The following is a 27553-nucleotide window of genomic DNA, read 5'->3' on the forward strand; positions in this document are numbered from 1 at the left end:
GTGAATGGTTAGCTAATGAGGTTGAGCTTAAAAATAAGGGAAAAGATATAAGTGAAGGCAGTTCATTAGTAGGCCTATAAGTAACATTACTATACTGAAGATGAACAAGATTGAAAGGGGTTGTACAGACCCATGTGTCCTATTGATTAACACTACAAATATAAATTTTTGTTAAGTTCTTGCATGAACTACTGCAAAGGTATGAATCTTGTACAAAGAGTGTATAGGTTTGGGGTATGGGGGAAAACTGCTATTGCATGCTATAGCATTAACATCAAAATTACCACACTAATACCAGAGGTAAATATAGGGAGTGGGACAAGAGTTATGGGGAGGTTTGGATTTCCTATTTGGTGAGGGTGTGTTTATTCATTATCCTTCTCTTGAGAAGAAAGGAATTATCTAGAATTTAGAGTGTTGATGGACTGTTGACTTTGGACAGTATATATGATACCCAATAAATGGAGATGGCTGAAGGATGCTATAACTGAGAAGTAGAGTGGAGAACGATGGTGTATACGTATGATCAGATATTGTGCTGCTACAAAAAGTAACAAAGTTGTGAGGCATACAACATTACAACTTTACCACTGGGGAAAACCCTGATACTGTGTCAAACGAAAAATCAATAGGCCAGACTTCCGCGTCAAGATGGCGGCTTAACAAGGTGAGCATTTTAGTTCGTCCTCCAGAACAACTACTAAATAACCAGAAACAGTACAGAACAGCTCCCGGAGCCACGATAGTGACCACACACACAGCATACCCCAGTCTGGATCAGCTGGACCAGCTGCGAGCACCCCCCAGAACCGTGAGTTCCCAAAGCTGCGGCGGCCAGCGTCCCTCCCCCACAGGCCGCTTCCCAGAGGGGAAAGGAAAGGACTTCACCAGCAGCAGGGACTGGGCACAATCAAATGCCAATTGTGGAACTAATTAACAAATTCTGGCTACTAAAAATAGGTCCCCAGCTTAGGTGAACCTGATCAAAGTGGAGGCTGCTCATTTTTGCCCCAGTGCCAAGAGGGCAGGACTGACAGAAAAAGGGGGGAAAAAAAAAGAAGGAAACAGAGGTTTTTGTGGTTGTGTATCTACAAAGGCTTGACTGCCTCTGGATACAGTGGCAGGACTTTTTAGTCTGCAACTGCCCTAGGCATAGGCAGAAGTGAGCTCTTTTGGGGGCTTACTGGAGCTTGTGCCTTCCCCAGGGGAGGGGTGAAGCCCCACCCAGGTGGAATCCCTCCATCAAGGAATTCAGACACCAGGGCTTGGTAATTTGAAGCCATTAAAACCAGCCTACAACCTCTCCTCTGTCTCCACCACGCCCTCAGCAGGGAGAGTCTGCCAAAGTTAAAGGTACCACATCATCTTATGCTGGTGGGACCTGCAGTCAGACAAGCACCACATACCGGGCAGGATAAGAAAAACAGAGCCCAGAGACTTCACAGGAAAGTCTTTCAACCTGCTGGGTCTCACCCTCAGGGAAAACCGACGCAGGTGACTCTTTCCTCCTGATAGAAGGCCAGTTTGGTTTGGGAAAATCTGGCTGGGGTCTATAATATCTATGTAGACCCTCCTAAGTGTGTGTGTGGGAAAGGCACCAAACAAGCAGGACAAGAAACAAGAAAACAAGAACTGAAAAATTCTCCTGTTAAACAAAACTTAAGCTAAAGGTCCAGATAAACCTGAATGGAATGTCAAAGAACAGATAGACAACAAATTCATCCAGCAAGAAAACCCTAGATAAAAGAAGTGAAAGCAATCTCCAGAATAAACTAATTAAGGTAATTAAATGCCTAGACACCAGCAAAAAATAACAAATCACACTAGGAAAATTGAAGATATGGCCCAAAGGAACAAACCAACAATTCAAATGACATACAGGAGTTGAAATAATTAATTCAGAATGTACGAACAGACACAGAAAACCTCATCAAAAACCAAATCAACGAATTGAGGGAGGATATAAAGAAGGCAAGGAATGAACAAAAAGAAGAAACTGAAAGTCTGAAAAAACAAATCACAGAACTTATGGGAATGAAAGGCAAGGTAGAAGAGATGAAAAAAAACACAGGAAACCTACAATGGCACATTTCGAGAGACAGAACATAGGATTAGTGAACTGGAGGACGGAACATCTGAAATCCGACAAGAAACAGAAATTATAGGAAAAAAAAAAAAGGAAAAATATGAGTAGAGCCTTAGGGAACTGAAAGACAACATGAAGCGCATGAATATACGTGTTGTGGGTGTCCCAGAAGGAGAAGAGAAGGGAAAAGGAGGAGAAAAACTAATGGAGGAAATTATCACTGAAAATTTCCCAACTCTTATGAAAGACTTAAAATTACAGATCCAAGAAGTGCAGCATACCCCAAAGAGAACAGATCCAAACAGACATACTCCAAGACATTTAATAATCAGAATGTCAGAGGTCAAAGAGAAAGAGAGGATCTTGAAAGCAGCAAGAGAAAACCAATCCATCACATACAAGGGAAGCCCAATAAGACTATGCGCAGATCTCTCAGCAGAAACCATGGAGGCGAGAAGACAGTGGGATGATATATTTAAATTATTAAAAGAGAAAAACTGCCAACCAAGAATTCTATATCCAGCAAAATTGTCCTTCAAAAATGAGGGAGAAATTAAAACATTTTCAGACAAAAAATCACTGAGAGAATTTGTGACCAAGAGACCAGCTCTGCAAGAAATACTACAGGGAACACGAGAGACAGATATGAAGACAGAAGAGAGAGGTGTGGAGAAGAGTGTAGAAAGGAAGACTATGAGTAAAGGTAAAAAGAAGGAAAATTAGATATGACATATAAAATCCAGAGGGAAAAACAGTAGAAGAAAGTACTACCCATGCAGTAATAACACTGAATGTTAATGGATTAAACTCTCCAATCAAAAGACATAGTCTGGCAGAATGGATTAAAAAACAGGACCCATCTATATGCTGTCTCTACTCAAAGGACACGAGGCCAAGGACACAAATGGACATTTACACACCAATGTTTATAGCAGCAGCATTAACAATTACCAAGAGATGGAAACAGCCAAAATGTCCATCAACAGACAGTTGGCTAAACAAACTGTGACATTTACATAAGATGGAATATTATGCAGCTGTAAGACAGAATCAAGTTATGAAGTATGTAACAACATGAATGGACCTTAAGGACATTATGCTGAGTGTGATTAGCCAGAAACAAAAGGACAAATACTGTATGGTCTCACTGATATGAACTGACACTAGTGAATAAACTTGGAATATTTCCTTGGTAACAGATATCATCACGAGATAGAAATAGGGTAAGATATTGGGTAATTGGAGCTGAAGGGATACAGATTGTGCAACAGTACTGAATATAAAAGCTCAGAAATGGACAGCACAATATTACCTAACTGTAATACAATTATGTTAAAACACTGAATGAAGCTGAATATGAGAATGATAGAGGGAGGAGGGCTGGGGCATAAATGAAATCACAAAGAAAGATAGACGATAAAGATTGAATTGGTGTAATCTAGGAATGCCTAGAGTGTACAATGATAGTGACTGTACAAATTTAAAAAATGTTTTTGCATGAGGAAGAACAAATGAATGTCATTACTGCAGTGTGCTGAAAATAGATGGTACTTAATATTTTAAAATTTCAACTAATGTGTGAGACTAAAGCAAAAAATGTTTATTTCGTACAAATCTATACTTTCACTAGTGCATCTCCTAATATAACTTATGTAGATAGTTGATTAAACACCTTAAGTACATGGAACTCTGTATAGGACATGAGATTTTGTTTGTTTGTCCAGGTGATGCCTTGATGAATCCCAGAGTGATCTGATCAGTGAGTGGAAAAGTATTTGCAAAGTCCCCTTCGGGGAATGGTGAGAACGAGGGAAAACTCAACTTCCCAAGTTGAATTCTTGATATTCTCACAAGCAGTGTGGACAACCAAAGCTATAGGCTGAGCCCCCAGTCTTGGGGTTTGTTCACATGAAACTTAACCCCACAAAGGATAGGTTAAGTCTACTTAAAATTTAGGCCTAAGAGTCACCCCCAAGAGAGCCTCTTTTGTTGCTCAGATGTGGCCTCTTTCTCCAGCCAACATGACGAGCAGTCTCACCACCCACCCCTCTCTGCGTGGGACATGACTCCCAGGGGTGTGGACCTTCCTGGCAACATGGGACAGAGATCCTGGAATGAGCTGAGACTCAGCATCAAAGGACTGAGAAAAACCCTAGAATGACTGAGAATTAACATCAAGGGATTGAGAGAAACTTCTCCACCAAAAGGGGGAAGAATAAAGTGAGACAAAGTGTCAATGGCTTAGAGATTCCAAACAGAGTCGAGAGGTTATCCTGGAGGTTATTCTTACGCATCAAGTAGATATAACCTTGTTGTTCAAGATGTAGTGGAGAGGCTGGAGGGAATTGTCTGAAAATGTAGAGCTGTGTTCCAGCAGCCATGTTTCTTGATGATGATTGTCTAATGATATAGCTTTCACAATGTGACTGTGTGATTGTGAAAACCTTGTGTCTGATGCTCCTTTTATCTACCTTGTCAACAGATGAGAGGAACATATGGAATAAAAATAAATAATAGGGGGAACAAATGTTAAATCAGATTTAGTTTGAAATGCTAGTGATCAATGAAAGGGATCAGTAAGCGGTATGGCCTGTAAAATTTTTTTTTTCTGTTTGTTATATTTTTCTGTTGTCTTTTTATTTCTTTTTCTGAATTGATGCTAATGTTCTGGGGAATGATCATGATGATGAATATGCAACTATGTGATGATATTGTGAATTGCTGAGTGTATGTGTTGGGAATGTTTGTTTCTTGTAATTTTTTTAATTAATAAAAATTTTTTTAAAAAATCAATAGGCCAGATGTTTCTTGAAGATGAGATAGCTTTTACAATGTGACTGTGTGATTGTGAAAACCTTGTGTCTGATGCTCCTTTTATCTACCTGATCAACAGATAAGTAAAACATATAGAATAAAAATAAATAATAGGGGGAACAAATGTTAAAATAAATTTAGATTGAAATGCTAGTGATCAATGAAAGAGAGGGGTAAGGGGTATGGTATGTATGAACGTTTTTCTGTTGTCTTTTTATTTCTTTTCCTGAATTGATGCAAATGTTCTAAGAAATGATCATGATGATGAATATGCAATGTGATAATATTGTGAATTACTGATTATATATGTAGAATGGAATAAGTTAAGAATATTTGTGTTTGTCTTATTTTTTTTTAAATTAAAAAATTTATTTAAAAAAATCAATAGGCCAAGCCCTTCATCTTGAGGCTTGCCCTGTGAAGCTTATGTATATAGTGGAGAAACTTAGCCTACTATAAGTATGCCTAAGAGTTACCGCCAGAGGACCTCTATTGTTGCTCAGATATGGCCTCACTCTCTCTAAGCCCAACTCTGCAAGTGAAACCATTGCCCTCCCTCCCTAAGTGGGACATGACATTCCGAGATGGAAGTCTCCCTGGCGGCATGAGAGATGACTCCCAGGGATGAGTCTGGCCCTGACACTGTGGGATCAACGATGCCATTCTAACATGGGGAAAGGAAGTGTAACAAATAAGGTATCAGCGGCTGAGAGAGTTCAAATAGAGTCAAGAGGCTACTCTAGAGGTTGCTCTTATGCAAACTTCTGTTAGACACTGCTACCTAGCATAACTTGCCAAACCCCTACCAAAACCATTCCAGCCAATCTAAAGAACACCTTGGGCAATATGTAAGATTCTACAAAGTTTCCATGCACTAGGGTAACTTTCCAGAAACCTACAACCTCAAGATGGTTCCCTGGAAAAGATAAGTCCTGAAATGAAGAGGGGCCAGCCTCTCCAGAACATCAATTAGTTCCATCCCCCTATTCCATATTACCAACAGCTCCTTCCAACATGAAAAAGTTAGAATAGGCATAGCCCAAATACCCCTAAAGAGTAGAAGAAAGATCAAAGGTGATGATGGAGTTATATAGAAAAGGTAGACCTTAACAAACTAGTATTACTGCTGAATCATTCATTATACTGATATTTCTTCTGGTCTCCAGTATCTCATGTAAAAACCTAAAATTGTGGAATTGTCACCCATACTTAACTCTGAAATCTGTTCTACATCTAATTGTTGTGATATACTTTGAAATTTATTCCTCATTGTATATATGTTATTTTTCACGCAAAAAAATTGAGGGAAAAAAAGAAAAAGACCCTCAGATCTATGGTCAACTGATTTTTAAAAAAATTTTTATTAGTAAAACCAATCAACATACAATATGAGCATTCTTTTTTTATCATAGCTGTATCTTCATCATCATGATCATTTCTTAGAACATTTGCATCAATTCAGAAAAAAATAAACAAAAAGAAAAAAATTCATATGGTAAAATACCATACCCCTTACCCCTCCCTTTCATTGATCACTAACATTTCAATCTACTAAATTTATTTTAACATTTGTTCCCCTTACCATTTATTTATTTTTAATCCATGTTTTACTCATCTGTCCATAAGGTAGTGCTCTAGTTTGCTAGCTGCCGGAATGCAACACACCAGAGATGGACTGGCTTTTAATAAAAGGGGATTTATTTTGCTAATTCTTCAGAGCAAAGGCAGCTAACTTTCCACTGAGGTTCTTTCTTACATGGCACAGGATGGTCTCTGCTGGCCTTCTCTCTAGGCCTATGGGTTCCAACAACTTTCCCCAGGGTGATTTCTTTCTGCATCTCCAAAGGCCTGGCCTGAACTGTGAGTGCTGAGATGAGGTATGCGGAGCTTCTTTGGCTGTGCTACATTGTGCTCTCTCATTTAAGCACCAGCCAATTAAGTCAAACGTCATTCATTGCAGCAGGCATGCCTCCTAGCCGACTGCAGATGTAATGAACAACAGATGAGGTTCAAGTACCACTGGCTCATGTCCACAGCAACAAAACTAGGTGCCTTCACCTGGCCAAGTTGACAAATGAATCTAACTACCACAGGCAGATAAAAGAAGCATCAGACACAAGGTTTTCACAATCACAGTCACATTGTGAAACCTATATCATTATACAATGATCTTCAAGAAACATGGCTACTGGAACATGGCTCTACATTTTCAGGCAGTTCCCTCCAGCCTCTCTGTTATGCCTTAACTAAAAAGGTGACATCTATTTAATGCGTAAGAATAACCTCCAGGATAACTTCTCAACTCTTTCTCCACGTCCTCTCTAGCACTTGTCGTTTTCTGTTTTATTGATAATGGCCATTCTGGTGGGTGTGAGATGATGTCTCATTGTGCTTCTGATTTGCATTTCCCTAATAGCCAGGGAGGTTGAGCATCTTTTCGTGTGCCTTTTGGCCATTTGTATTTCCTCTTCTGAGAAGTGTCTGTTCAAGTCTTTTGCCCATTCTGTAATTGAGTTGTCTTTTTGTTGTTGAGTTGAACAATCTCTTCATATATTCTGGATACTAGACCTTTATCTGATATATCGTTTCCAACTATTGTCTCCCATTGTGTAGGCTGTCTTTTTACTTTCTTGACGAAGTTCTTTGATGTACAAAAGTATTGAATTTCGAGGAATTCTGATTTCTTGCTTTCTTTCTTCAATGCTCCTGCTTAGGGTGTAAGGTCTAGGAAACCGCCTGCTATTATAAGATTGAGAAGATATTTCCCTCTATTTTTTTCTTAGAGTTTTATGGTTTTAGATCTAATGTTTAGGTCTTTGATCCATTTTGAATTAATTTTTGTATAGGGTGTGACAAATGGATCCTCTTTCATTCTTTTGCATGTGGATATCCCAGTTCTCTAGGCACTATTTACTGAAGAGACTGTTCTGTCCCACGTGAGTTGGCTTGACTGCCTTATCAAAGATCAACTGTCCATAGATAAAAGGGTCTATATCTGAACACTCTATTCAATTCCATTAGTAAGTATATCTATCTTTATGCCAGTACCATGCTGTTTTGATCACTGTAGCTTCATAATATGCCTTAAAGTCAGGTAGCATAAGACCTCTGACTTCATTTTTCTTTCTCAGGATACGTAAAGCTATGCGGGGCACCCTGCCATTCCAGATAAATTTGGTTTTTGGTTTTTCTATTTCCGAAAAGTAAGCTTTTGGGATTTTAATTGGTATTGCATTGAATTTGTAAATCAATTTAGGTAGAATTGACATCCTAAATATATTTAGTCTTCTAATTCATGAACACTGTGTGCCCTTCCATTTATTTAGGTCTTCTGTGATTTAACAATTTCTTATAGTTTTCTCTGTATAGGTCTTTTGTCTCTTTGGTTAAATGTATTCCTAAATACTTTATCCTTTTGGTTGCAATTGTAATTGGAATTTTTTTCATGATTTCCCCCTCAGATTGTTCATTACTAGTGTATAGAAACACTACAGGTTTTTGAGTATTGATCTTGCATCTTGCCACTTTGTTGTACTCATTTATTAGCTCTAGTAGTTTTGCTGTGGATTTTTCGGGGGTTTTCAACATATAGTATCATATCATCTGCAAAGAAGGAGAGTTTTACTTCTTCCTTTCCAATTTTGATGTCTTGTATTTCTTTTTGTTTAATTGCTTTGGCTAGAACTTCCAACACAATATTGAATAACAATGGTGATAGTGGACATCCTTGTATTGTTCCTGATCTTAGAGGGAGTTTTTCCCCATTGAGAATGACGTTAGCTGGGGGTTTTTCATATATTCTCTTCATCATGTTGAGGAAGTTCCCTTCTATTCCTATCCTTTGAAGTGTTTTCAACAGGAAAGGATGTTGAATTTTGTCAAATGCCTTTTCTGCATCAATCAAGATGATCATGTGGTTTTTCTGCTTTGATTTGTCAATATGCTGTATTACATTAATTTTCTTATGTTGAACCATCCTTGCATACCTGGGATGAATCCTACTTGGTCATGGTGTATAAATCTTTTAATATGCTGTTGGATTCGATTTGGAAGAATTTTGTTGAGGATTTCTGCATTTATATTCGTAAGAGAGACTGGTCTGTAGTTTTCTTTTTTTGTAATATCTTTGTCTGGCTTTGGTATGAGGGTGAAGTTGGCTTCGTAGAATGAGTTAGGTAGTTTTCCCTCCTCTTCAATTTTTTTGAAGAGTTTGAGCAGGATTGGTACTAATTCTTTCTTGAATCTTTGGTAGAATTCACATGTGAAGCCATCTGGTCCTGGACTTTTCTTTTTGGGAAGCTTCTTAATGACTGATTCAATTTCTTTACTTGTGATTGGTTTGTTGAGGTCACCTATTTCTTCTTAAATCAATGCTGGTTGTTCATGCCTTTCTAGGAAGTTGTCCATTTCAACTACATTGTTGAGTTTATTAGCATAAAGTTGTTCATAGTATCCTCTCATTACTTCCTTTATTTCTGTGGGGTCAATGGTTATGTCTCTTCTTCCATTTCTGATTTTATTTATTTGCATCCTCTCTCTTCTTTTTGTCAACCTCGCTAAGGATCCATCAATCTTATTGATTTTCTCATAGAACCAACTTCTGGTTTTGTTGACTTTCTTGATTGTTTTCATGTTCTCAATTTCATTTATTTCTGCTCTAATCTTCATTATTTCTTTCCTTTTGCTTGCTTTGAGGTTAGTTTGCTGTTCTTTCTCTAGTTCTTCCAAGGGGACAGTTAATTCCTCGACTTTTTGCTCTTTCTTCTTTTTAGATATAGGCATTTAGGGCAATAAATTTCCCCGAGCATTGCCTTTGTTGCACCCCATAAATTTTGATATGTCATGTTTTCATTTTCATTTGCCTCGAGGTATTTACTGATTTCTCTTGTAATTTCTTCCTTGACCCACTGGTTGTTTAAGAGTATATTGTTGAGCCTCCATATATTTGTGAATTTTCTGGCACTCTGCCTATTATTGATTTCCAACTTCATTCCTTTATGATCTGAGAAGCTGTTTTGTATGATTACAATCTTTTTAAATTTATTGAGACTTGCTTTGTGACCCAGCATATGGTCTATCCTTGAGAATGATCCATGAGCACTTGAGAAAAAGGCATATCCTGCTGTTGTGGGGTGTAATGTTCTGTAAATGTCTGTTACGTCTACCTCATTTATTGAATTAGTCAAATTCTCTGTTTCTTTATTGATCCTCTGTATAGATGTTTTGTCCAGTGATAAGAGTGGGGAATAGAAGTCTCCAATTATTATGGTAGATATGTCTGTTTCTCTTTTCAGTGTTTGCCTCATGTATTTTGGAGCATTCTGGCTCGGTACATAAATATTTATGATTGTTATGTCTTCTTGTTGAATTGCTCCTTTTATTAATACATAGTGTCCTTCTTTGTCTCTTTTAACTGTTTTACATTTGAAGTCTAACTTGTTGGATTTTAGTACAGCTACTCCTGCTCTTTTCTGATTGTTATTTGCATGAAATATCTTTTCCCAACCTTTCACTTTCAACCTATGTTTATATTTGGGTCTAACATCTGTTTCCTGTAGACAGCATATAGATGGATCCTGTTTTTTCATCCATTCTGCCAGTCTATGCCTTTTGACTGGCAAGTTTAATCCATTAATATTTAGTGTTATTACTGTACGGGCAGTACTTTCTTCTACCATTTTGCATTTTGGATTTTATAGGTCATGCCTAATTTTTCTTCTTCTTACCTTTATTAATAATCTTCATTTCTACATTCTTCTCCACTCCTCTCTCTCCTGTTTTTTTTAATCTGCCTCTAGTGCTCCCTTTAGTATTTCTTGCAGAGCCGGGCTCTTGGTCACAAATTCTTTCAGAGATTTTTCTCTGAAAATGTTTTAATTTCTCCCTCATTTTTGAAGGACAGTTTTGCTGGATACAGAATTCTTGGTTGGCAGTTTTTCTCTTTGAGCAATTTAAATATATCAACCCACTGTCTTCTCGTCTCCATGGTTTCTGCTGAGAAATCTAGGCATAGTCTTATTGGGCTTCCCTTGTATGGGATGGATTTCTTTTCTCTTGCTGCTTTCAAGAATCTCTCTTTCTCTTTGACATCTGACATTCTGATTAGTAAGTGTCTTGGAGTACATCCATTTGGATCTATTCTGTTTAGGGTACACTTCACTTCTTGGATCTGTAATTTTAAGTCTTTCATAAGAGTTGAGAAATTTTCAGTGATAATTTCCTCCATTAGTTTCTCTCCTCCTTTTTCCTTTTCTTCTGTTTCTGGGACACCCACAACACATATATCCATGCGCTTCATGTTGTCATTCAGTTCCCTGAGTCCTGCTCATATTTTTCCATTTTTTTCCCTATATTTTCTTTTGCTTGTCGGATTTCAGATGCCCCATCCTCCAGTTCACTAATCCTATCTTCTGCCTCTTGAACTCTGACATTGTAGGTTTCCATTTTTTCTCATCTCTTCTGCTGTGCCTTTCATTCCCATAAGTTCTGTGATTTGCTTTTTCAGACTTTTGATTTCTTCTTTTGGTTCATTCCTTGCCTTCTTTATATCCTCCCTCAATTCACTGATTTGATTTTTGATGAGGTTTTCCATATCTGTTCGAACATTCTGAATTAATTGTTTCAACTCCTCTATCTCATTTGAATTATTGGTTTGTTCCTTTGGGCCATTTCTTCAATCTTCCTAGTATGAGTCATTATTTTTTGCTGGCGTCTAGCTACTTAATTACCTTAATCAGTTTATTCTGGAGATGGTTTTCACTTCTTTTACCTAGGATTTTCTTGCTGGATGACTTTATTGTCTATCTGTTCTTTGGCATTCAGTTCAGCTTATTCTGGACCTCTAGCTTAGGTTCTGATTAACAGATCAGAATTTTTTAGTTCTTGGTTTCTTTTTCCTTGCCCTGCCTGTATGGTGCCTTCCCCTCCCTGCCTTAGGAGGGTCTACTTAGGTATTATAGACCCCAGCCAGATTTTCCCAGACTAAACTGGACTCCTATCAGGAAGAAAAAGTCACCCGCGTCAGTTTTCCCTGAGGGTGAGACGCAGCAGATTGAAAGGCTTTCCTGTGAAGCCCCTGGGCTATCCGTTTTTCCTATCCTGCCCAGTATGTGGCACTTGTCTGCCTGCAGGTCCCACCAGCATAAGGTGATGCACTATCTTTAACTTCAGCAGACTCTCCCTGCTGGGGGCATGGTGGAGACAGAGGAGAGATTATAGTCTGGTTTTAATCACTTCACTTTTCCAGACCCTGGGGTCTGAACTCCTTGAGGAAGGGATTCCACCTGAGCTGGGCCCCACCTCTCTCCTGGGGAAGGCATAGGCTCCAGACAAACACTCAAACAAGCTTAATTCTGCCTATGCCTGGGGCAGTGGAGCCTGAGAAGCCTGCAGCTATATCCATAGAGTAGTCAAGCTGTAGAAACACAGCCACCAAAACGAAAGAGAAAAATCCTTTTCAGAGCTGGCGCCCCATTCCTCGGGTTTGCCAATCAAGAGTTTTAGTTGGTACATTGCTCTATGTATCTCCAGGTCCTATGTGCCCCCTCCTTTCCTTCAGGGCCTAGACCTTTTCAAATCCAAAAAAACCTGCACATGTGTTTTTTTTTGTTTATTTGTTTGTTTTCCCGTCAGCTCTGCCTTCTCTGCACCAGGGAAAAAGCCAGCGACCTCTGCTTTTACTCGAGGTTCAGCTGAGCTGGGGGCCTATTTTTAGTAGTCAGAATTTACTAATTAATTTTGCAACTGGAGTTTGGTTGCAGTCAGCCCCTGCTTCTGGTAAAGTTCCTTTCCTTTCCCCTTTGGGAAGGAGCCTGTGGGGAAAGGGCATTGGCCGCTGCGGGTTGGGGAACTCATGGTTCTGGGTGGGCTCGCAGCTGGTCCAGACTGGGGTACGCTGTGTTTCCAGTCACTTGACATGGTCCTAGCAGTTATTCTGTACTGTTCCTGGCTATTTATTAGCTGCTCTGGAGGACAAACTAAATCCCACACCTAGCTAAGCTACCATCTTGGCCTCTGGTCAAATGATTTTTGACAAGGCTCCCAAACCCATTCAACTAGGACAGAAAAGTCTCTTCAATAAAATAAATGGTGTTGGGAGAACTGGATATTCAGAGCCAAAAGAATGAAAGAGGACTCTTACCCCATACCTTATACAAAAATTAACTCAAAATGGATCAAAGACCTAAATAGAAGAGCCAGAACTCCTAGAAGAAAAAAAGGAAAATATCTTCAAGATCTAGTGAAAGGCAGTAGTTTCTTAGACCTTATACCCAAAGCCCAAGCAACAGAATGAAAAATATATAAATGGTACCCCCTCAGAATTGAAAACTTCTGAGCGTTAAAGGACTTTGTCAAAAGGGTGAAAAGGCAGCCGACTCAATGGGAGAAAAGATTTGGAAACCAGATTTAGGTTAAGGGATATCTAGAATACATAAAGAAATTCTACAACAATAAAAAGACAAACAATCCATTGTTAAAATGGGCAAAAGACATGAACAGACATTTTTCCAAAGGGGAAATACAAATGGCTAAAAAGCACATGAAAAGATGCTCAGCTTCACCAGCTACCAGGGAAATGCAAATCAAAACCACAAAGAGGTATCATTTCACACCTCTTAGTCTAGCCCTCATTAAACAAACAAGAAACCAAGTGTCGGGGAGGATGTGGAGATACAGGAACACTTATTCACTGCTGGTGGGAATGTAAAATGGTACAGCCACTATGGAGGACAATCTGGCTGTTCCTCAGAAAGCTAAGTATAGAGAATTGCCTTATAACCTAGCAATCCAGCTTCTTGGGATATACCGAGAAGATCTGAAAACATGGACACAAACAGACATTTGCACACTGATATTCAGAGGCATTATTCACAATTGCCAAAATATGGAAACAACCCAAGTGTCCATCAAGAGATGAACGGATAAACAAAATGTGGTATATGCACATGATGGAATATTATTCAGCAATAAGAAGGAATGAAATTCTGAAGCATGCAACAACATGGTTGAACCTTGAGAGAGTTATGTTGAGTGAAATAAATCAAACAGAAAGGACAAATATTGTATGATCTCAGTAACATGAACTAATTATAATGTGTAAACTCATAGGCGTAAAAGGTAGAACATAAGTGACCAGGAGACAGAATGAGGCTAGAGAATGGGAAGCAGTTGCGAAATATGCCCAGAATTTTTAACTTGGTTGAACTTAAACATCTGGAAATGGATAGAGGTGATGAAAGTATGTTATTGTGAGTATAATTAACAATGATATATTGTGGGTGAATATGGTAGAAAGGGGAAATTTAGAGTCATGTATGTCACCAATAAGAAAGCTGGAGGTTAAAACATGGGACTGTATAAGCAAATGAATCTTGTGGGAGACGATGTCTGTGATTAATTATACAAATAAAAAAAGTTCTTTCATGATCTGGAACAAATGTACAACACTATTACAAGGAGTTAATAATAGAGTGGTATTTGGTACCTATTCCAAACTATGTACTAAAGTTAACAATAATATCTTAATATTCTTTTATCAATATTAACAAATGTACCATACCAATACTAGGAGGCAATAATGGAGGGGGGGTATAAGAGGTATGGGATGTTTTAGTTTTCTTTTTCATTTTTATTTCTTTTTTTAAGTAATGAATATGTTCTAAAATTGATTATGGTGATAACTGCACAACTATGTGATGATACTGTGAGCCATCAATTGCATACTTTGGATGGATTATATGGTGTGAACAGATCTCAATAAAATTGCATTTAAAATACACACATACACACACAAATACTGAAGAGAATTTTCCCCTTTCATTTTACCAGAACTAAATCAGGCTTGTTTACTCAAACATTGCTTTAGCCAGTGATTGTACAGCGAAGATCTCTTACATCCATTCAGACATTTCTAACTTCAATTAAATTGAGCAATCTGATCACTCCAGTTCTGAATCTTCTACTATACAACTAACAGAGAGCTTAAATTCGAAGTATTTATTGCTAAGAATTATTAAGAGAGCTTAAATTCTAAGTATTCCCAAGTAATATTGCTTAGGAATATTAAGGCCTCACTTATTGCTGCAGTCCTCAAAATCAGCAAGTCTAAAAATGGCCATAAGATTGAAAATTTCACAATAAATAAAAGACCAAACTCTGGATAATAGAGATAAGAAATCTCATTTCCTGGTGGGTTTTTTTTTATGCTTTTATGCTTAATCTTCTACATAATTCACTTCTCTCAATATAAGAACATGTTTTATACCTAAAACAATGGTGGTAGATCCTTCTCTCCCAAACGGAAACTATCATCTAAGTAGCAAGTTATCTCAAATTTTAAACAATTCTTTAAATCTCAAAACAGCACTCTCTTGAAAACAAAATGTAGGTACCTTTCACACAGGAATCAAGGGCATCATCTTCAAGGTCGTCATCAAAAATCTCTCGGCCATCCTCCACATAGCCAATACCATCTGCAGGAACAAAATTTAACATTAGGATCAAGTTTTTTAAAGCAGCCACTGGTATTTTAACCATGACCAAAAAATTAAAAGAAGAAAACGGTTACACAGCAGAACACTGTTTAATCAGGTATCAGACGACAAACAACACCTACACAGCTCAGGTTTACTGAGTCAAAGCAGAGGATATACACTATACCCAACTAGGTGAGCTAGGGAAATGATTTGGCCCACAGGATCAAAGTTCGCCACAGTAAAATACTTTACAGTAGTTTTACTATACCAGAAGAATAAAAAGTAAAAGAATCAAGATTACCATAAGCACAGAAGGCACCATCCTATACGGGAGAAATGACAACATAGCTGTGTTCAATTATAGAATGAGAAACATAAATATAGTCACAGGCACCATGTATATATCCTCAAGTGTAGTCAGACCCAACAAGCAGGAACCAGAAAGCTTTCCAAAAGAGTATAAGAACATTCAGACCAGCTCTTGCAGAGTATTTTACATTGTTCAAATTACTTTTCACACCTATAACCTCATGCAAGTCTCACAACTCTATGAGATAGGTATTTTTCTTCTCCCCAAATTACAGGTGAAAAACCTGAGGCTCAGAGAGATTAAATGACTCGTCTAAGGTCATAAATTAGAAAGTGCAAACGATGAAACTTGAACCAGGGTCTCTTAATTCCAAATACTGTGTTTGACACCACAGGCACATGCCTCCTCCCAATTCCCACACAGCTATTTCCTGGAGGATTTACACTAAGGTATGAGCCTAGATTCTCCAAAATGCCCCCAAAGAAACTTTCTGTTGTTCTGATTTCTCACCCTCAAATACATTAAGGAAAATCCAAACCAAAGGTGTGATCTTGACAGGGCCTCACTTCCACCTATGCAAAGCGCCACCTCCATAGCATGAGACTCTAGAAAAAGTAACTAACAGTGCCTGGCAGGCAATTTCCTCCCACATACCGTCATCCACAATCCAGTCATCATCCTGGCGTGCCTGAACCAGCTTTGAATACTGTTCTTCATCAACTTCTTCAAAAACACTTGTGAAGTCCTCAACCTGCCATCATACAAGTTTGAGAAAAAGCTTCAAATGGAGTGAAAGTGTTAAACAATTCTGATGAAAAAATTGTCAAAATTGAAACTGGAATGTCAGCCTGAAGGAGTAGCTTCAACCAAATCATGAGTTCTGACATTCAACACCACTACAGGGTTTTCCTTAAATAGACATCAATTAACTTAGTATTCCTTTTAGGTGGGTGTTAACATAAGATATTAAATGATTCCATTAGCATAATATACTTGTCACACCATCAATTACTCATCTACTCCATAAAAAACAAACTGAATTATAGCCAATTCTTCATTAGCTACTTTAGGGACTATTCACTTGTAATTTCTCGGCTGGTTTCTCCTAGCAAACTTGTAAGGCATGCCACCTCCCTATCCACTACCTAGTGCATGCTCTGTGAATATATGATAATTTTAATAACAGTTCAACCGACCAAATAGATTTCAAAAGGAAAACCTCCCTGATCCATCTCCCTCCAAAACTGAGCAAAACAAACACACTATATAATCTTCAGGCAAACTAGAAATGGCTTCTGCATGATACCCCCACCATTCTGAGGTCTTGAGACTGCACACTGACTTGGATGCTGAGATATCTGAAGCACAAGTTCAGAGTGGCAAGTCTTCCAATTGCACGGGCTGCCTGACTGCCAGAGGGTCAGAATACCATGAAACTGCTGGCATGAATAAAGCAGATCACCTCAGCACAGTTAAAGCAACAAACAGAACAGACATACAACTGCTGCAGCTGCCAATGGTGATAGCATTAATAACAGATAAGAATTTGTTGGGCTACTTAGCAAAATCTCAAATAGATAACTCATTAAAAACTCTCCCATCTCTGGTTAGTTGTGGTGTGTAGAAATCCTGCATTTTTTAATGGGGGGTGGGGGGAGTGGAGGACAACTAACCCCACCTGAAGAGCTAAGAACCTAGGAAGCTCATTGGTCTATCAAAAACTTGGTCCCAGTGCCTGCCCATGCAAAAAAAAGAAAAAGAAAAAAAGAAAAACTTGGGCACTGATCTTTGAGAGCCTGCTGGGCACGATTGACTAAATTTCCACACACCTACAAAGCTTGTAGTAACTACAGGATTAGGCTTAGTTTCCACCTTCTTTTTAACCTACTCTATAGGAATCACTGGCAAATTGATTTGGGCTTTTTTTACCATTTGGTAATAGAGACTATCTGCTCCACCAAATTAAGTTTTTGACAACCCAGACACAAACTAGTGCACTTTTCCTTTTTGGGGCAGAGGGACTAGCAAGATTATTTTTGTTAATTAAAGTCTGTTGGGTATAGTTTGTCTCTTATTTAAGCAATTCACCTACACATTATGAAGAAAAAAACATCAGAAAACTGTTTTAAAAATCACTTTGACTCTATCTCTAAAAACAACATCGCCATTGCTTAGCATGAACTCTTAGAGCCACACAATTAAACCAGTAGTGCTGACAGTTGAAATGCCCCCCACAAAACTTCTTTATAAAAGCACCTACATTAAAAAGTCCATATGCTTTACCGTAATCCTTTTAAAGCAACCTTTTATGATCTAGCTGGCAGCACTTCACATGAATAAATGGTCCCAAAATTGACAAAAGTCCTCTTCTCCTTGCTTAATTACCCACTATAGTATAGGCCAGGATTAAGAAAACAAATTGTGAAGCCAGACTGCCTGGGTTCAAAAAAGGGTGACTCTAGGACCTTGCTAAATTTTCTGCGCCTCAGATACCTCAATGACAAAATGTTGTTAATCATAACATCTAATTTCATATGGTTGTTGCAAAGATTAACATATTTGTAAAACCCCTTAGAGCAGTGTGATAGCTAAAAAAAAAGCATATTTGTTGTTGCTGTTGTTATTATTTTCTACTATCAATCGCTTCCTTGCCCAGAGGCAGTTAAGATACCTGGGGGCATGTTGAAGGTGAAACTAGACAATGATGTGCAGATAGTAGCCACTGAGTTCTACCTGTAGACCATACATATTAGGCAAAGAAAAACGGCCAAAACAGGCTCATATTCAACCTTATTTGCAGGATAACAACAGAAGTAAGGTCCAAGTTCCCACTGTCACGTCCCTTGCAAATGAGATAGCAAAGAACAATTCTCTCTAAGGAGAAGCAGTGCTTAGCTAGACTGCTTAATATCCTAAAAGTAAAGTAAAAGCACCTCTAAGTTCCCCAACAAAGTCACAGGATTTACCAAAGATGCAATGTGCTCAATAAGGAAAAAAATATATAGCTACTTTCATTTGGGAATTGTAAAATAATCTGTTAAGTGTCTTACAGGAACTTGTAAGTCTACCTCAAGTACATGCTTGTCCAAAATTAAGAAATTACTATTCTAGCAAGCTTGATATATGTACATATTTCTAATTAATAAGTTACCAAGGGTGCCATAAGACTGCTACAGGCTATACATTAGATGATGCACAGGAGGAAAAAAAATAGAAAAATGTTTGCTTACTTCATATTTATATTTTTCACCAGCTTTAGCTTTTTTTAGTCTTTCTAGAGCTTCTTGGCGTCCTTTCTTTGATTTCTTTTCTCGCCGGGATCTAGAAGCTACAAAACTCCCAGAATCTGACACAGCTGGAAAAAAAAAACAAATTCACATGAGACGTTAGAAAACTGTCAGTCATCTTCCCTCAAAACAAAGGAATATTTCTAGCCAGTAGTAATAAATAATCTTAATTTTATACAAATGGATACTTTTATAATGTATAATAATCTACAAAGCTCCTGTGACTCTTCAGAAATTTGTGGTAAAATCTAGTTAAAATCCAGTTAAGTACTAGGTGCTATGAGAGCCACAAAGATGAAAAACACACATGGTTCTTGTACTCACAGAACCTATAATCTAATGTGGGCAGTAAGTAGCAAGTGATTCTACAACAATATTTGGAAGTAACACATGCCCTAACAGAGGCACAGATAAGGCACCTGGAGTTTCAAAGGAGGAATAGATTGAGGTTTGGGGGAATTTGACAATGAGGCTCTGTGGTGATTCTAGATTTTAAGGCCTATTGTTTAACTTTCACAGTTGACTTTTAAATCCATTTTCAGAAAGGTATTACGTAAAAATTAAGGAACGCAGGTACTTGATGATGACAAAATCTTGTGTGACACTCAAATAATTTCACAAAATCAGGAGCAGACCTACACGAAAAGGTTTCAGAGATATCTGAACATGACCATTGAATGAAAAGTTGGCCTCAGTGTACTCTTCAAGAATCCATTGACTCATTTAGTATACCTGACAAAATCTGTAGGTTTTCAAATTGACTTATTCTACAAACAACAATGTTCCACTCTAACAGAGTTTGGGATAGTTACAAATAAAACTGAGCTGCCTATCCTCAAGGGGTTCACAGCCAAGTAGAACAAAAGGACCTGAGACTACCACCCTAATATAAACATAGCACCATATAAGAACACAGTACTGGGAGGGGGGCGGTGCAAGGGTAGTTCAGTGGTAGAATTCTGGCCTGCCATGTGGGAGACCACGGGGTTCAATTCCCCGCCCCTGCACTCTGCCCCTGCACTCTCCCCCTCCCCCCAAAAAGAAGCAAACAAAGAAAGGAAAAACAAACAAACAAAAATTCAACAAATGGTGCTGCAATAACAGGATACTAACATGGAAAAAGAATGAAATGTGACCCCCCCCCCCACCATGCAGCATACCAAAGAAAAAAAGAACATAGTACTGAGAAAATGTAGAAAAAAGAGCCATTAAATTCTGCATGAGAAATCAGGAAAGGTTTCACAGAGAGATTTCAAATATAGGCCTAGAAAGAAGAGTAGATCTCACCATTAGAGAACAGGGTAAAAAGTGGCACAAACAGAAGAAAAGGCATGACCCAAATTAGAGGTATAAAAATGCAGCATGTATTCAGAAACCAAGAGATAAAGTCAGTATTAACACCTTCAGGTAAGTTCAATGTGAGAGTGTAGAGTGAGTGGAAGAACCAGATTTAGAAAAGCAGCACATCCCAGCTCTGCCATTTACTGGGCTACATCAGACCACCAGTTAACCTCTCTGAGCCTTGATTTGTTTTGTTTTTAAGCTGCCCAGCTTCTGAAACTGGTTGTGAGATTCCCTCCTGACAAGTCTTGCTGGGAGAGAGAGCCCACATCCCACTACTTAAGCTGAAAAGGCCAGATGCCCTTTCCCAGATTCCCTAGCAGCTAGGGCAGAAGCATATAAACTAGGCTCTACTAGTTAGAAACACCTTCTCAGACTTTAAATTAGAAGCTAATGTCACAAGGAGGTGGAAGGGGGCCTTAAAGAAGATTATGAAAGTAGCAACAGTTAGAGGAGGATTGAGTGTCTGGAGCAACAACGCCCAATGCTGCAAGGTACAAGCTAAAGCATCAAGTAGCTGGCCATTTGAGAATTACCTCCTCATTGAACCAGTTTAGTAGCACAATTTTAAGCACTGTTCCTGGCTAAGCAACCCTCACACTGGCTCTCCTGTCCTCCTGGAGTTTCTGTGAAAACCCCAATAACATTCTAATAAATTATTTTTCTATTTAAATCAGTTAGAATTGGTTCCTATAGCTTACGCTAAGGATTCTGACTAATGCAGAGCCTCAGCGCCGTCATCTATGAAATGGGGATAATCATGTCTGCTTTGTAAAGTTGGTAAGGATTAAATGAAGATGCTTATCTTACTTTGTACCTAGCAATACAAGAGGAGTCCGTGTGTGTATAGAGATGCAGGGCAGTGACATATACATATATATGTACACACTCATTCCTGGCAGTACAATGCTCTAGCTTTTAGAAAACAGAAATAAAGCAAAACAACTTTCTCAGGGAAGTCTCAACATAGTACTGCAAATAATTAAATGTTTATCATCTCAACTGCACTAAGGACAGAAACCATGTCGAGTCTACCCACCGTTTAACAGAGCCTGGCAGAATGACTATGCCTAGTAGGTACATAATAAATATTTGCTGGATGAACAAATAAATGAACTATTACATCTGCGTTTTTGATCATTAAACTCTCCCTGGTCTCTTTTTATATATAATAGCAGCCAGCTATAGACCTTTCAACTTTTCACAGCATTGTCAAGGTACCCCATTCTAACACTTAAGAAAAAAAAGGCCTAGATTTTCCTTTTTGGGGTACGTTTCCGATGTTTCGTGTAGTTAGCAAAAATAATAATAAGCATGAAAAAACCCAAGAACAAAAGTTTATGTGATTCACAATTACCATTTATAATACCACCATCTGCCCCAAAAGCAGATAGACTCACCTCCAACAGTCTTTCAGCCAACAATCTTTCAGTTCAGTCTGCTCTAAAGGAAAGATTCCAGTCACAAGTGCCCAGCAACTACTTAATCAAATACCATGACTTAAAAGGGGTCTCAAGATTGCACAGTATCATCCAGAGTGATTTCTTGATGTTCAGGGATGACGTACAGTTTTTAGAAAGAAAGGCTTAGTGGCAAATCACTGATAGAGGGCTGCAAAGACACACTCACACCTTACATCCCATTTGTAATCCAGGCCAGTTAACGCTCCAGAATAAATTGTCTTAAAAAACGGAAGGCTAGAACAAATTGAAATGTGTGATTCACAACTAGGTGAATGCAAAAGGAAGCTGATTAGGGAGCAAGTTCTCATTAATGGTGATATATCTGAGTGGCAGGAGATATGAAGCTTGAGTAAGAAAGTGAAGCATTTGATTTTAAGTTAGGAGCTCAGCGAAGAAGTCACACTTTAGTTGAACACTGTTCAAAAATCAGAAATCAGACAAAGCCATTTACATTTTTTTATTCTATTTTTGGAAATAAAAAATCATTTGTAACTGAATGATACACAAGGCATCCAAAATGCTGCCCAACTGGTGCATTTTTTTTTTCAGAAACTTCACCCGAAATGACTAGATTGTGAACACTATTTCTATGCAGCACTTGAAAAACTTTGCACTGAAGCTGAAAGAAAAAACTGTTAATGCATAAAGTAGAAACCCATTACCTAAAAATACAAAATGCATTCGTATCTAGTGACAGCACTTAGAGCTTTCTTTCCTGTTAAGTTACAACACATAACAATTTTCCTCGCAGTTCTTAGAAAGGGGGGCGCACATCTATTCAATCCTAGCTCTTAAACGGATATTTGGCACCGAAGTAGTGAAACACTTTCAGCCAAGATAGTGCCCACACCAGTCTCAAAGATAGGCCCAACACGTGCGGTGCAAGTGACCAAAAGAAATAAAAATAAAGAAGGGCAAGTGCGGTGACCCTCAGTGACAGAGGTGAAGCAGCCTCCCAAACAGAAAAGACACGCAAGGTGTTGCACGGGTTTGCTAGAAGCAAATGGCCCTGGAAGAAAGCCCGGTCCTATACTGTAAGGTCTCCCGCCCAAGACGACGGTGGTCCACGCCACCCTGAGAAAAAAATTAGGGAGAACCCCCAAAATCTGCACCACCTGCACTCCTGCCGCAGTCCCCACACTCCCAACTAGACATCCCGCGCGCGAGGCCGTCCCTCACCGTTTGCCCCCGGCTCGCAGTCGTCGCCATGCACCGGCGCCATGGTTCCGAATCTCCCGATTCCGCGCCAACCAGCCCGAAACTGGCGCGGGGGCCGAAACAGGCGCCAGCCCGAAAGCCAATCAGCGGCTCCCGAGGCTGTGGACTTCCGCCCGGAAGGCCACTTACGTGCCGCCGCGCTGGGCCCCGCCCCTGGCCTTGCCGCGGGCTCGCGTTTGGCGCCCTGTGATGACCCCTTAGGGAAGGTTAGAGCTGAGCCGGGGCCGCTGGAGAGGAGGAGAAAGAAGCGGCCGGGCGCTGGAAAGGAGCCCTCTGGAGACTCGCTGCGCAGGCGCACGCATGCTGAAGGAAAAGACTTGGGCGCGTGGGAATAGAGGCTCCCTGGTTCTGAGAGTTGATTTTCTGGGAAAAGAGGCGCGGGCGGGCAGGATAGTGGGCGTGGTCGGACTGTATTTCCAGAAGCCTGGGAAAGCGACTGCCTCCTGCTGTGCGCTCTGAGTTTTGCTAGATACTTTGCCTCTCACATTGTTAAAGGTTGTTATGTGAATTTTTTTTTAATAAGCCACCACTTAAAGGTATATACACGACCCTAATCAAATGGCCAAAACAGCGTCACTAATAAGTAAGGGGCAATCTGACCTCATATGCCTCTGATACGATGCGCTTGAAAAAAAGAACATCACCTCTGTAATCTTGCAAAAAACGTTAAACCTGAATCTAACCGTGAGGAAACAATCAGACGTATCTAAAGTGTAGGACAACTTATAAAATATCTGTATTAAACTCTTCTAAAATGTTAACGTTACGAAAGACAAAAAAAGTGGTGAGGGGATCAGAGAGACAGAACAACTTGAGCCTTGATCAGAGCTTGCATATTAAAAACAAAGCTGTAAAGAATATTATTTGAGAACATTGGGGAATTTAATATAAGCTATTGTTAGAGCGGTGTTGAATTTCTTTGGGGTGATAAGTTTTGGTTGTGCAGGAGAATGTCCGTATTCTAAGGAGATGCTTAGGCGTGACATAATTGTCTAGCAAAGAGAGATAAAGCAAATGTGGCAAAACTTTTCTGTTCGTAAATAAAAAGTTAAAGGAAAAATGATACACAGAGTGTGTATTTTACTTCTTCGAGAGAAATTATCTTAATCACCCCAAAATGAACTCAGTTATGTTACTAAAGGCCGTGAATTCATTTACCCGATGTGCTCAATAACCAATTCCTGAGACACCGGGGTTTCAGAGAGAAAGAATTTTATTACTAGGTGCACAGTAAGAGAGCAGATGGCGTAGTGACTCAAAATCTGTCTCCTTGAACTGCAGCAATTCTGATAGTTTTATTATAGAAAAGATGGGTGAGGTTTAGGATAATGACCACAGTGGCCCCAGATGATATAATTAGAGGCAATCTAATTATTGAGCATGCACAGATTGATTACATGCTTAGTCACAGAACATGTGTAAGAAAATGGCAGAACGATGTATAGGTGACTTTTAGGTTAAAGTCTAAGCTACTGCACATGTCAACCCGATCCATTTTGCTTAGATCCAGTCTCGGTTCTCAAGATTACTTTGGACTTGGAGTGGGTTAGGTCTGGGCCTCAAGACCCTTCATTAATAAACATTAGGGGCTGTCTTTAGTAATGACAAGACTTCTAAAGTTAAAAACTGGATAACTCCGTATGAATGAAGGTTAGTCACAAGGTTTTTGCAATCACAGGGGCAGAAGATAAAGGCCATACGATCATTATCAGAGATCAAGGCAGCTGGGTTACAATTTAGAGATTTCAGTATTTTCCCTCTATCTTCTCCAATATACCAGAAAGCAAAAAGGACTGTCTATGTAATGATTCAGTAATCAAAATCATCCTTTAAATCCTGATTTCTAAATTATGCTTAGATAGTTCAATTTGAAGCAGGGGAGCAGTGCTGGCAGAAGAGAGTGGCTTTTGCGCTTTCACCCCCACCCCCATTCCACCCCAGCACATGCAAAGCCTCACACCTCTCTCAACCTGGCATATTCTAGGCCTCCTCCAAGTTTTAACCACCCCAAGGTTAAGCCTGCCACAATCCCCTAGGTTCTGGTCTAGATTATCTTCACAGCTATTAAAATGAGCAATTTTATTACCATTGGCCTTTTGGTGTTCTTATAAATATCCAGTCTGGTTGTCTTGGTTTCGTAGGGCTATTGTAACAAAGTACCATAGACTAGTTGGCTTAAAGAACAGAAATGTATTGTTTCTGTAAATTCTGTAAGCCAGTAGTCTGAGTCATGGTGTCGGCAGAGGCACGCTTCTTCTGTAGGGTTCTGACAGTGATAAGGAATCCATGAAGTTCCTTCGCTGGTAGCATAATTCAATCTCTCTCTCTGCCTCTGCCTCTCTATGTCCAGACTTCCTCTCCTTATAAGGGCACCAATCATATCAGAAAGTCCTGATTGGCCCATCTTAACTAATAATATCTTCAAAACTCTTACTTATAAATAAGTTCACAATCATAGAACCAGGGGTTAGGATGCAAACATATCTTTTGGGAGTGACACAATTCCATCCATTGTACTCTGCCCTCTGGACCCTAAAAAACCATGTCCTTCCCACATACAAACACATTCACCCCATCCCAAGATCCCAAAAGTCTTAAGCCATTTCAGTAACAATTCTAAATCCAAAGTCTCATCAAAATCAGCTAGATGGGTGTGGTCCATCCCGTGGCAAAATTCCTCTTAGTCTGTGGATTTGTGAAACCTAGAAAACAAGTTTCCAAAATACAATAGTGGGACAGGCATAGGGTAGATATTCCCATTATGGAAGGGAAAAATTGGAAGTAAAAAAGGATTCATGGGTCCCAAGCAAATCTGAACCCCAGCAGGGCAAATTCTATTAGATTCCAAGTTCTGAAAGTCATCTGTGGATTGATGCTATGTCTTTGAACCTGGTGGGATTCCATTACCTAGTAGCTTCCCAGGCCTATTAAATCAGACTTTCTGAGGATGGGACTCCAATGTACACCAAGGGTGAGACCAAGTGGTCTAGATGAGGTACTGCTGAACTTTTTCTATTTCTTTTTATTTATTTTCTTTAACTTTTTTCACCGATCTTTTGTAGTTTTTTAACACATCTATCTTGTACATATTTTGTTAACTTTATCCCTAAGAATGTCATGTTTTTAATGCTATTATAAATTCGTCTTGCTTTTTAAATTTCGATTTCCAATTGTTTGTGGCTAGTTAAGATTTTGATGCCACCCCAACACACATGACCCTCTTCTCCCTAATCCTAGCTAGAGCAGTTACACTACTGTGGTACAGAATTTTTTCTTTCTTTGGCATTTCTGCCAAGTTACCATTTATGCAGAACACTTCCACTGAGCCACCCTACATTTTGTTCTTCTTTGGAGACCAGTGTGAAGAGAAGCAAAGCCATTTCCAAATCTTGGTTTTGATTCCAGGTCAAGCAAGAAGTTTCCTAACTACTTAGATTTGTTTCAAGATATTTAATTTCATTTTCCTGAATCAAAAGTTTGGAAATGTTGTATGTTGCTCTTTTCCTCATATTTTCCTCGTATTTTCACAGGAGGTTCAACTGTGTTTCTCTTATAATCACAAATTGCATTGTCTATGGTCAAGGACATTTAGAGGTGGAAAAGTTCTTAAAAATCCTTGAACTTGTTGTCTCTCCAGCAAAATAACTTCTTCAGTGAGTTGTTGATTATATACCAAGAATGGAATGATCATATGGTAAGATTTTCATGTTTGTTTGTTGTTATGTTTTAAAAAAATTTTAATTATAAAATAATAATAATAATAATAAATTCTTCAGAGTCACAGTTGAAAATTAAGATTCCCTTTTACCTTGGTAAGTGAGAAAATGGTGAAAGGGTAAGGGAAAAAGAGAAAAATACAAGGAACTGGGTTCTAGGGTTAAGCACAAAAATGTTGTATCATGAAAGGCCTGCTGGCAGACAGCAAAAAGCCTGGGAAGTATATAGAGGTAATTACTAAACATATCATGTTCAGTTTCTTGCCAAGACAGTTCTACACCAGGCTGAAAGTTTTTCTGTTAGTGAGAAAAATGTCTGCAACCACCCCCCAGCAATCCATTAAAATAATTGTTATGAGGAAGTGAAACAATTTCCAAGTTACTTGTCTTGTCACTCTAGCATCTTTGAGAAGTTTTATTAATGGCCTAATGGATCAACAAACTTTGAAGACATTTCTGTGCTTGGATCTAAGTTGTTTTACCAAGTTACTGCAAAATAAAACTAATGTAGTAGTTTGAAGTTATATGAACCCCAGAAAAAAACATGTTTTTAAATCTAATCCACTTCTGTGGGTGTAATCCTACTGTAAGCAGTATATTTTTTTTTTTTTTTTTTTTAAAGGAAAGACAGAGAGAAGGAAGGAAGGATAGAAGGAAGGAAGGAAGGAAGAAAGGGAAACATCTTTAAACATTTTCTTGTTTCATATGTTGATCACTTCCTGGAAGATGGCGGCTTAGTAAGACGCGCGGATCTTAGTTTCTTCTCCAGGACACCTACTAGGGGAGTAGAAACGATACAGAAAGCGCCCAAAGCCACAACAGAGATAAAAAAGACAGCGTACC

At 38.9% G+C, this 27553-nt stretch overlaps 1 protein-coding gene across 2 annotated transcripts in view; it reads right to left on the minus strand.

Annotated features, from left to right (window-relative positions):
* Positions 1-23055, minus strand: part of POLA1 (DNA polymerase alpha 1, catalytic subunit) — a 381691-nt gene extending 358636 nt beyond the window's left edge. For both annotated transcript variants that reach the window (XM_077145414.1, XM_077145413.1), the window contains exons 1-4: positions 22956-23055; positions 18916-19040; positions 16340-16436; positions 15292-15372 (exon numbers count right to left, since the gene is read on the minus strand). In XM_077145414.1, the coding sequence (XP_077001529.1) occupies positions 15292-15372; positions 16340-16436; positions 18916-19040; positions 22956-22998 (346 nt within the window). In that variant the 5' untranslated portion in view covers positions 22999-23055. The remainder of the gene's footprint in view (positions 1-15291; positions 15373-16339; positions 16437-18915; positions 19041-22955) is intronic.
* Positions 23056-27553: the final 4498 nt, after the last annotated feature.

The sequence above is a fragment of the Tamandua tetradactyla genome, chromosome X (assembly GCF_023851605.1).
Source record: "Tamandua tetradactyla isolate mTamTet1 chromosome X, mTamTet1.pri, whole genome shotgun sequence".
Taxonomy (NCBI): domain Eukaryota; kingdom Metazoa; phylum Chordata; class Mammalia; order Pilosa; family Myrmecophagidae; genus Tamandua; species Tamandua tetradactyla.